General features: G+C 55.8%; 5 protein-coding genes across 5 annotated transcripts; 3 read left to right on the top strand and 2 right to left on the bottom strand.

Annotated features, from left to right (window-relative positions):
* Positions 1 to 438: 438 nt before the first annotated feature.
* On the top strand, positions 439 to 1098 carry KRP23_330 (uncharacterized protein; the record flags this gene model as incomplete). The annotated part of the gene is made up of 1 exon (XM_067887910.1): positions 439 to 1098. One exon carries the CDS (start codon positions 439 to 441, stop codon positions 1096 to 1098), a length of 660 nt encoding a protein of 219 aa, XP_067750887.1.
* Positions 1099 to 2831: 1733 nt separating this feature from the next.
* KRP23_329 (Guanine nucleotide-binding protein subunit beta) lies at positions 2832 to 3866 on the top strand (the record flags this gene model as incomplete). Its single annotated transcript, XM_067887898.1, has 1 exon — positions 2832 to 3866. One exon carries the CDS (start codon positions 2832 to 2834, stop codon positions 3864 to 3866), a length of 1035 nt encoding a protein of 344 aa, XP_067750886.1.
* A 194-nt stretch (positions 3867 to 4060) lies between these two features.
* Positions 4061 to 5754, bottom strand: KRP23_328 (uncharacterized protein; the record flags this gene model as incomplete). Its single annotated transcript, XM_067887887.1, has 4 exons — positions 4061 to 5299; positions 5382 to 5551; positions 5611 to 5623; positions 5692 to 5754. 4 exons carry the CDS (start codon positions 5752 to 5754, stop codon positions 4061 to 4063), a joined length of 1485 nt encoding a protein of 494 aa, XP_067750885.1.
* Positions 5755 to 6170: 416 nt separating this feature from the next.
* On the top strand, positions 6171 to 8426 carry KRP23_327 (uncharacterized protein; the record flags this gene model as incomplete). The annotated part of the gene is made up of 1 exon (XM_067887876.1): positions 6171 to 8426. One exon carries the CDS (start codon positions 6171 to 6173, stop codon positions 8424 to 8426), a length of 2256 nt encoding a protein of 751 aa, XP_067750884.1.
* Positions 8427 to 8496: 70 nt separating this feature from the next.
* On the bottom strand, positions 8497 to 10800 carry KRP23_326 (uncharacterized protein; the record flags this gene model as incomplete). The annotated part of the gene is made up of 3 exons (XM_067887863.1): positions 8497 to 9856; positions 9921 to 9960; positions 10026 to 10800. 3 exons carry the CDS (start codon positions 10798 to 10800, stop codon positions 8497 to 8499), a joined length of 2175 nt encoding a protein of 724 aa, XP_067750883.1.
* Between the last annotated feature and the right edge of the window lie 11 nt (positions 10801 to 10811).

Below are 10811 nucleotides of genomic sequence, written 5' to 3'. Positions count from 1 at the left end.
CTGAGTGACCACGTGATAGGCAGTGTCGTTCAACGTACCTGGGCGGCTCACAGCAGAAAGGAACATGTCGAAGAAATGCCACTCTACAAGCAACAACCACAGCGCCACACATACCGCCAAGCACCCTACATGAGAGAGCCTCAGACGAACTCTCCCAAGAAAGGCCCAAACGCACGTGACGATGTAGCTCCGGCCCATACAGCATTGACTTCGGTAAGGAATCTGATGGAGCAAATGGGTTCGCCAGCGAGCCGCAAACGTCAAAATATTCGTCCATCGGACGTGGAGACGGCTAATGAGATCATTTCAAGTATTCAAACTGGGAGGCACGTGATTAGTGCTGAGCTCCAAGCTGCGGTCATCAAGGAAGCTTTGAAGAAGAAGATTCGCCACCGAGAACGCTGTCGTGTGAACCAGGCGCGCTGCAGGCAGAGGCAGATGAAGGTCAAGGATGATATTCAAGACGAGATCGCCAAACTCCAAGCTGAGATTAAGGAGCTAGAGTTACGAGGACAAGACCCATTTCGCCTTCTGACCACGCCAACGATTTGGGTTCTTGCAGGTGAGTACTTTCGTCACTTGCATCACTTCTTGTCGTCTCCAGCAACGCTGCAAGGCCCAACAGACTTTCTTCGAAGGATGTTGGCCCCAGATGTGGCTAATGCTTCATCGTTCGGCGTGGAGGAACAGATCGAGAACTGGAGACTCTTTGCACTCTACTTTGCCGATGCCGACTTGAAGCTGGAAGGTATGAGTTCGCCAACTCCAGATACACTCGTCGCGAGTACCACCACAACCGTCACTCTCACCAGCAACACCTTGCGCTACGCGTTCCCACATCTGAACAGCGATGGAAGTGGCGGAACTCAAGGAGGTGTGTGGTCGCCCCTCGCTGCCAGGATGCTCGGGCAGAAGCTGGTCATGCGCGGCTCCGTGACTTTCAGCTGGGACACTTTAAGGGGCAAAGTGGTGAGGCTAGAGGCACAAGCTGACATCTTGAGTCCGATGGTCAAGCTGTTCGGCGGCCTAGAGGGTGTTTCTTGCGCGTTTGAAAACGCTATGATCACACCCGAGTGTCACTTTGTTGGAAGACAATGAAGCGTGAAAGCGTGTAGTTCTCTGATTCATTACGGCAGTGTTTTTTTGTGAGCGGTATAGATTGGTTTTGTTTGTTTGTCTGTTTATAGTCCCACATCAGCGCAAAATTGATTGCAGTCCGTCCACGTTGAAATCGGCTTTCCTAGCTGCCACAAGCACCGACTTGGGTGTGCATCCGCTTTAGAACCTTTGAAAGACACCAGCAAAGGTCCGATCCGGTTTGAGTCAACAGATCCCTTCGCAACGTGTGGCAGAACCTCTGGCTCCTAGATCGTCGAACAGCAATGTACGACCTCATCAACAACCTCATTTTGAATAAGATGCCTGGGTCTGTGATGCCCAAGTAAGGTGCAACGCCGAACGAATTGTCCGAAGCAGAAGGTCGACAGGGCGCTGCCAGGGACATGCCCTTGTTCGTGCCAGCTACTGCATCCGTATTCCGCACGTACATGTATATGAATCAATCTAAAAGTTGGACAAACCAACCAATAAGACTAGCAGGCATCACATGTATCACCAGAAGGGATGCATCTAGCTGTTCAACAGAGATACATGTAGGTAGAAAGTGGGCTGGACTGATTGCACCAGACAAAAACCTCTTGCTCTCGTTGTAGCATTTTGATCTATACCCAAACGAACGAGCCTTTTCATTGATCACTCAATACCAGAACACGCTTCAAGCTGCGCTGAAGTATACGTGTTTCAAAGAGAAGTGGAAGGATATCACTGCAAGGTATGGTTGGAGATTGTTCTTGTTGTTCTAGTTGTTGGTGTGTAAAGTAAAAGAAAAAAGGAAGAAGAGGTAGCAATAACTTCTCATATCACTCCACTCACTCACGCTGCCTTGGAATAGCGACAGCGGACGTTCATCAATGGGGTGGGCCGAGTCCAAAAGAGAACCCAGCGCTGCAACCACCGACATCCCGAGTCAATGAATGAAGTCGAATACGATCATCAAAGTTATTGAAATTGTCTACTTTTGGAAAGAAAGTAGAATAGAGAGTACTATAGAAATGATCCTGTAAAAGTACGGTCTTGGTTTGCTCTACTGAACATCGAGGATGTCTATAGAGTTTGATACAACCATACTACCCGAGGCGCATATAATATAGGAATACTATTGGCTTATTCACTTCAACATCCATCACTCTGCACTGAGAGCGACAATCACTCTTTTCATAAGAGCTTTGCCTTCACATAACGTGTGATTAGTGCAGCACGCGATGACTATGAAGCTGGATGTAGATTTACAGCAAGATGGTATTTCGTTGTGTCTCCCACTTACTTCTGTATTCGCTCTGGTGTGTGTTGGCGTTGCTGGATCGACTCATCGCAAGCGGATGCTGGCCGTCTGCTGGACGTCGGTCAGTGGATCTACAAAGAGCTCGGCATTGATCCCAACATCAGCTTGATATCTGCACGACGTAGGCTCCGAAAGCGACGAGAAGAGTTTCTGGAGCCAACTCCATGTTGTGGTCCACCACAGTTTCTCTTCTTCCAATCAGATCACCCTATTCCATGGAAGATATAATCCCCCCAAGCGTCGCGACGAAGCAGTTATAAATACTTGCCAAGCGTCGCGGAGCTGCTCTTCCCGTTGCGCCATTCCTCTCCGCGCGTCTCCCCGCGTTCCACCAGTGCTTCCGCCATCTCGTCCAGCGTCTGCTCTTCCGTCCGAGCCTTCCCTCGCCTTTCACCGCCCTCTGTAGCCCACACCCTAGCCATTTTCCGTCATGGCAGATGCCGCTGAGCTCAAGAAGAAGTGCGAGAGCCTGAAAGAGACCATTGAGAAAACCCGAGAGGCCAAAGCGGACGGAGGCTTCCAGACCGCCAATGTCAGCGCCGGAGCCAAGGCGATCCCGGCCCCTCCCAAGTGCAGGAGGCTGCTGAAAGGCCATTTCGGCAAGATCTACGCCATGCAGTGGGGCGGTGACAGTTCCAGCCTCGTGTCAGCCTCCCAGGACGGCAAACTCATCGTCTGGAACGCCCAGACGACCAACAAGATCCAGGCCATCCCGCTGCGCTCCAGTTGGGTCATGACCTGTGCTTTCGAGCAGAAACAGCGCAACATGGTGGCCTGTGGAGGGCTCGACAACCTCTGCAGCATCTTCCACTTGTCCCAGGCTCAAGTGATGCGCGCCACCAAGGAGCTCGCAGCCCACGACGGATACCTCAGCTGCTGCAGGTTCATTGACGAAGCCAGTATCGTTACCAGTTCTGGAGACTCCAACTGCATCCTCTGGGATGTCGAGAGCGGAGAGGTCAAGACCACCTTCCGTGAGCACTCGGGCGACGTCATGTCCGTGAGCATCAACCCACACAACCCGAGCATGTTCATCTCCGGTTCGTGTGACTCCACTGCCAAGGTTTGGGACATCCGCACGGGCAAGACCACGCACACGTTCCAGGGTCACGAGTCCGACATCAACTCGGTCGACTTTTTCCCGAGTGGCAACGCTCTAGGAACCGGGTCGGATGACTCCAGCTGTCGTCTCTTTGACCTGCGCGCGTATGGCGAGCTGAACAACTTCAGCAACGACAAGATTCTGTGCGGCATCACGTCCGTGAGCTTCTCCAAGTCGGGCCGCTTCCTCTTCGCGGGATACGACGACTACAACTGCTACTGCTGGGACGTGCTCAGCACCACGGGCGCTCACATTTACCAGCTCGCGGGACACGAAAACCGCGTATCTTGCCTCGGGGTGAACCCTGCGGGACAGGCACTTTGCACAGGCAGCTGGGACACGCTTCTCAAGATCTGGGCTTAGCTGCTGTATGTCTTGGCCATCAAGTCGAGCAAATGCCGTCGAGAGTCAAGGTACGAGGGAGACCCAAGCGAGTCAACGAAACATTTATATCAGCTCCTTTATCATTTCACTGCTTGTCTTTCTCTATGAGTGCAGCGTGTTCCTCTCTCTACGACATCTCGAATCCACTCCATTTCTCTCTGCTCTTGTACCCATCAGTCTAACACGTGCTCTTGGATGTAGCTTTTCGTCTGCGTCACACGTTGCTCGAGGTAGTCTAAGTGCTGACGAAACTCGTACCAGTCGATGCGCTGCGATTCGTCTGCATCGAGCTCCTGCGTGATTTCCTTGGCCAATTCCTCGACAAGACTGCTGATGGATGAGAACTGGGACTTTCGTCGTCTCTCCACGCGCTCCGGAGCTGTGAGTTCCTCCCAAGCTGACTCGGGCGATACGGCAGCTTGCACGTTGGGTGCGTTCACACGATCCAAGTGGTCCGCGAAGATGACAGCGAGGCCGGTTTGTAGCTCCGGTAATGACAGCATTGCGTCTCCGCTTAGATCGGAAGTTGCAAAGAGCAAATGAATTTGGGTTGCGAACGACTGACTTCCAGTGTTCCTGTTGGTCTCAAGCGCGTAAGAGACCCATTCCGTCGCGCTCAGGGAGCCATCGTGGTCGGCATCCAGCGACTTCATGAAGCTGTCAACGACCTGAGGACTCGGCTCCGACCCGCGCAGCAGCCAGACCAGGATTTTCAACTCTTTGATGTTGATCGAGTGCTCGCCATCGTCGTCGGCTGCTAGAAAAGCAGCGTACGGGGATATCACGAGGAAGAATGCGTCCATGGAGATCGTAGGGTCTGCAGTACTGTCCTCCGCTTGATTATTTCGTCCGCCTGACATAGTAGTCTTCATCGTACGCAGCAAGAACGCGATTTCGTGTGGCTCGGTAGCGGGGCAGTATCGCTGGATCATTTCTCCACAGAAATTCTCGGAGCAGAGCATGGCTTGCTGGCCGCGCTCGTCTTCCTCGGTTGCGTCCATGTCCGAGAAGTTCATGAAAGCCGTACAGATCTCTTTGAGCATCAGGTCGTACTGCACCTGGTTCTCGTAGATCACACGCGTGTTTGCGAACTTTGCCAGATACGCCATCACGCTGCGCTCCCTCAATGCCCAGTCCGAAAACTCCTGAAGACAGATTTGGCCGCTCCGATCACGATCAATGTGTGTGAACGCGTCAGTTGCTAACGCTTCCAAGCTGTCGGTGGCTGGACGAGGCATCCCGACGGCCTTACAGAGTCCTCGAGTCGTGCACAGCATCAAAAGCACCAGCTCCTCCTGCGAGATCTCCTTGGAGTGATCGAAGTCAAAGAGATCGAAGAGCAGCGGGATCTTTTCCTCCATCGTCGCGTCACAGTACACGATGACCACAGCAAAGACTTCCATCGCGTCCACCTGGTACATCACACAGCAACGCTCATGAGGGGTTGCCGCGCGAGCAGGCGAGGTCGATACCAGAAAAGAGCACGAAACACACCACCTTGCCGACTCCCCATGAGTCGAATAACGCGAAATGCTCGACTGGGTCCTGGCAGATGAGCGAGAAGATGTCGTTGAACTCCTCCGGGGTGATGGTCATCTTGTCCCCCACCGTCGCCTGCAACAAGTCGAAGTTCTCCTTGGCCTCTTGATAGTCGTCGATTGTCGCTACCAGTAGGAAGTCAGGCACCAATCTCCTTTATTGCGGCCTCAAAGCTCAAACAAACCTGCTCGGTACTCCTAAACAAGCCAGAAACCCACAACAAGCAGTTAGTGTCCAGCTTCGGACCCAAATTCAGGGTGCACACCTTGAGCAGGGGGTCATCGCTCACGATGGGGTCAGGAGCGTCGAGGTTGAGCGTGTTGCCCATGACGTCAGCAGCTCCAGCAGTGGGGGAAACGCAAAGACTAGTAACGGAAGGTTGGTGTCCCGACCGCTCGCAATGGCCTAGGCACGCTTTTAGCCGAGTTTGGGCACCCTCCAGCAGCTTCCGTGATGGATTTCGTTGCTATCGGCCTTGCCAGTCCGCCACCTCGACGCTCAACCCAATCGAAAGGCGGCGCAAGTACCAACTCTTGTCTCCCACCTTTACTCCCTGCTACCAGTGAGTGCTCAACCTCGAGACGGGGGATCAATGAAGTCGTGACTGCATCACCCAGGTCACCGACGACTGTGAACCATTTTCACATTGAGAAACCACATCACCATGTACAACGAGCAGCGCAGGTTGCGTCCTGGCCACTGACGTTTTCACCTGGGAGCCCTCGACGAGGACAGAGCGCGTCGATGGTTGACCTCGACCCGTTCTCGCCGATCTCGCCCAAGGCGCACAAGCTCCACACTCGTACACGTCTCGTAGACGACAGTCGAACGCGACCGGCTTTGCTTCAGGAGCTGCAAGACTTCCTCCGAGCTGAGCTAGACGGTGGAGAGAGAGACACTTCGTCGGCCGGTAAGCCAAGTCTACGGAGACTTCAGGTCGTTCGTGAAGCGCTGGGCAGACTCATCGACGGATTCAGCGTGTACGCTCCGGTATTGATGCGAATCCGTGACGAATACGAACACGCGGTGGAGTCTCTGTATGCTCGGAGCTTGATGGTTCCGGGGCTGCACACTCGCCTTCAGAACGTGGAGACTCACTGTCTTCGCCAATTGAGTGCGTGCAGTGCCGAAGCCAAGGCTCGGTCTCTGACGCTCAAACGGCGACTTGCAGAGACGCAAGCAATGCTGGCTGCGAGTGCGGCTGAGAACGCTCGGCTCAATTCTGCGCTGAAAGCTGAGAAGAAGAACGTCGTCCAGGCGGAGAGCAAGCTCGCAGAGCTGCAACGCTCAACGTTAGCACTAGCTAGCAGTGTGCGTCGCCACGATGAGAGTCTACGAGCTGGCCACGAGCGCTCTCTGGAAGATGCCAGGACGCTGCAGAAAGTTACGGCTCGGTATTATCACGCGTGTGATGAACTCGCCGAGCTCAAGAAGACGGTAGCCGCGCTGGAGGAGCAGGGAAATGGAGAGCACGTGGCAGCAGACAAGAACACGATCGTGTTACTCAGTCGCGAGCTACAGGAACTCTCCGCAGCTTTAGCAGCGTCATCAGGGAACTCGACGTCTAACCAAGAAAACGATCAAAGCAAGCACGTCGCACTGAATCACGCGTTTGTGGTGGCGTTGGACGGCTTTGGACTCGAACTCGAGCTTCCCGCGCTGCTGGACGGGATCGCCAGTGCGTCAACGATCCCCGAAGGTATCGACGCAACGGGTGCTGCCATTACCCAGCGATTGAGGCAGGTTCAACAGCAGCACCTCGCGTTGCTTACAGCCAAGAGAGAAGCGGACCAGAGTCCGGTCGTGTTCCTCACAGAGCCAGCTGAGCTCTTGAAGCTCGACGGAGCTGCGGCTGACCACCTCGTGGCTTCTTCCGCTGCGCTCACAAAAGCGAGTGGGGACTTTCTCACTGGCCGAGGAATGAGCGCGGAGGTGCCCACTTACTTGCAGCACGACGGCTTCGTACGCAACCTCTTCTTCCCGCGCGTGAAGACTGAGCAGCTCGTCGGACAGGTGTGGGACCAACTGGACGAGCAGCTCCGAGCAGCACACAACCGAAACTCGACAGCTCGGGCAGCTTTGGCCGGGAATGAGACTTCGATTGCCGCTCTGGGCTCTGCGTCAGGAGTTCCACTGCTCACGATGGCTCTCGAGCGCTTTCTGCAGCGTTCTCGCGACAACCGACCGGATCGAGTCGAGCTCGCGTACAATTTCCTGGCGGGCGTAGAGCGCTTCAGCTCACAGTCTAGCGCTTGTCGCCTGTTTCACCTCGTAGTCAACCACCAACTGCCTATCGAGGCTCGCAGCGACCAAGCTCGAGAGCTCGCAAGGCTGCACGAGGCGCTTGTGGCGGTGGATCACGACCGCCACTTCGCAAACTCCTCTAACGACAGCGAAGTGGCAGAGTCGTCCAGTGGCTCACTGCCTCCAGGTCGCGTGCTGCTTGCCGACGTGGTGCGAACGCTGCGTCTCACGTTCCCGTGGAAATCCGACGCCTCGCTCAGCCAACTGCATCGCGCTCTGCTCGTAGATTTGCGTGGCCAGCCTCAGGTTGACTACACGACGTTGCTGTCGCACCATCCTCATGTTGTTACGTCAAAGCCTGGCGCCGGACAAGTCCAAGCAAAGTGCCAATTCGCTGAATGCCTCAAGATGCAGCGTCTCGACGATCTCCTGGCCTTCCGATATCATATTCAACGCCACATCCGACGGCATGTGCTGCCTAATGCTCCCGACAGCGAGGCACTCGAGCTATCGGGAGAGGTCGGAGCGGCGCTGATGATCTCGTTGCATGACCTTCGAGCTTGTCTTCATGCTGCGGATTCCGCGATGCCCGAGCCTGACGTTTCGCGAATTCTGGTTGCCGTCTCGGGGCTAAGCGCCCGTGAGCTGCTCACACACGACGATATGATGCTGGACACGAGGCACGTGCTGCAGCGACTTCCTACGCTACTCGTGAGGCCTGCAGGTAGATTCACAAGCGACTCAACACCTCAATAAAGAAAGTAAAGGAGCTTGTGGTGTATTTCACGCTGCAGTAAGAGAGTTTCAAGCTCGACGAACGACGATCTCAGAGCGGACGACCCGTGCGAAGGTCCCAAGGCACCGGCTGCGGAGTCGTTAACGCCTTCGCTTGCAGCGTTAGAAGCGCGTCGCTCCCTGAAAGGCGGGGCACGTGGTGGCGCTTCGCCACTTTATCCGCCTTCGGAAGCGCAGACTCGGCCCCAAGAGGAAGTTTGTCACCGGCCAGTTCAACCGGTCGAAGCGCGTGAGGCTTGGACTGGGCTTTCTTGGCCTCCGCTTTCACGTCGTTGTCCTCGAACCAGTCCTTGCACGGGGTCTTGCAGTCGCTCGCTTGGATTTGGGCCTCGTCCTGTTCCTCACGCTCGAGACTGCGACTCGTTTGCCAGAGCAGCAGCTTGGCTCCAGCTAACCACGCCGGCGTTCCTGCAGAGCTTGGCAGTCGACGAACGAGGTAGCCTCGGCCCTTGTTGAGGTGAGGCGGCACACCGGCAAAAAGCTGCGCCGAGGCATCGTCGTCCAGCACGCCGTCGCTCACAACGTCCGAAGACTCTGCAACGGGCCGCAGCGTCATGAAGAAGCTGCCTCGACGATAGATGATCCCAAGCAGCGCGCCATGCACAATTCCTCTCCAGACCATCAAGTCGAGAGCCTGCTGGTCCGCGAAAGCGTCGTCTTCAGCCACCATCGGAGCAAACGGGCAGATGGAGCCGCGCGCCAGCTCGAGCTCAAAGAACGACTCGGATCCGTCCTCGACTGACAGCCAGCGAGCCAGGTGAGAGGCGATGAGCGAGCTGCCGCCGCTAGCAGCAGGAACTTCCGCCATGAAATCGCTCACCCACTTCTGCGCGCCACCAAGCAATTCGAGCAGTACCGGTCCGAGCTCGTCCTGGAATCGACGGTGCACAGTAGCGAAGCGCCTCAGAAACTTCGTTCGAGGGAACTCAGCGTCATGCTCGCCTCCAGGCCCTAGCAGGTCCTCGTACACCCCAGCAAAGGCGAGGTCGCTCGCCTGTGCACGGAGCAGTGGGAATCCGCGAGAACTTAGCGCTCCTGGGTCGTCCAGCATGCTTGTCGGAAGCTGAGCACTGCCATGGTACACAAACTGGTTGAACTGGAACACTACAGCATCGTCCACGACGCCACCCGACTCGTCGTCTGCGTCTGCGTCGTCCTCGGTCCTCTTCGAGTCGTTCTGACGCGTAGGAGACTTCTTCTTCTTGGCTTTCTGTCTCGACGGAGGGCGCTTCGCGAGAAGGCAGTACAATTGCGTGTCGTTGGCTGCTAAACCCCGTCGAGACTTCCCACCAGGACTGCTTGTCTTCGTTGGAGGCTGCTGGAGCTGCAAAGACGACGGCGCATCCGCAGGAAGCGGACACCACAGCAGCAATTGCTTGAGGTCCTCGTCACTATCGATTGGGCAAGGAGTCAGCCAAGGAGCTTTTACTTTTCACACAAGACAGACACGCTCACCTGTAGCGACGCACGAGGTAGCACGGCCCAGCACAAGCGACTGCAAGCAACGTATTAGGCGCGTATTAGACAAGGAAGGTGAATGAGAGCGAGACAGAGCGCTACCATTAGGAACGAACGTGTCCTCGAGTGCGATTTCCCCTTCATTGTCTCGCAGCGTGACGAAGTACGAGTCTCGGGAGTAGATGACGTCAAGCAGCACACCGCGCAGCACGAGCTTCATCACCACAAGTCGAACGCCCGCCTCCGCGAGATCATTGTTCGTGTTCGGATGCGTCTGCAGCTCAAAAAAGGCCGGGTTACTGTTCTCCGTGGCCTCCGACAGCCACGGCAGTTCACGTGACCCTCGCTCCAGTCTCTCGGTGGTGCGCGGCTTGGCCAGCTCCTCCACGAAAAACTCGCCGACCTCCATCATCTGGTACACCGCGTCTCGTTGCCCAGGGGTCAGCTCCGTGACCTCGTCCACGGCCGTGAGCGAGTCCTGCTGGGCATGAAGCAGTGGCAACAGTCGTGGGATGTCAGCTAGCTCCACGCCACCTTCGTGTTGACGGGAGATGCTTTCGTAAAAGCTACTGGGTCGGCCTTGGTCCGCTTCTTCGCGCACGTCGATGTCTTCAGGCAGCTCGATGGGGCCGTGGAAATAGTGCTGTCCACTTGCATAGAGCAAGTTCCAGCCCCCCTGCGTCGATGAAGACTCGCGCTTGCAGTCCTCCTCGTCACCCGGCTGCAAACTTCGGGACAGTACGTACATCCGTGCAAACCCCTTTCGAGCGACGAGTCCAAAGTCCTCCGAGTCGTAGGACGACAACGACGAGCTGTCTCCGTCCTCTTCCTTGTCGCGAAACCCAAGCACATCGTCCGCTTCTTCCGATGACGGCATCCTACCGGTGC

This window comes from Phytophthora ramorum, assembly GCF_020800215.1.
Source record: "Phytophthora ramorum isolate Pr-102 chromosome Unknown Phyram_PR-102_s0001, whole genome shotgun sequence".
NCBI classification, from domain to species: Eukaryota; Oomycota; class Peronosporomycetes; order Peronosporales; family Peronosporaceae; genus Phytophthora; species Phytophthora ramorum.
This window is presented reverse-complemented; position numbering and strand designations above follow the sequence as displayed.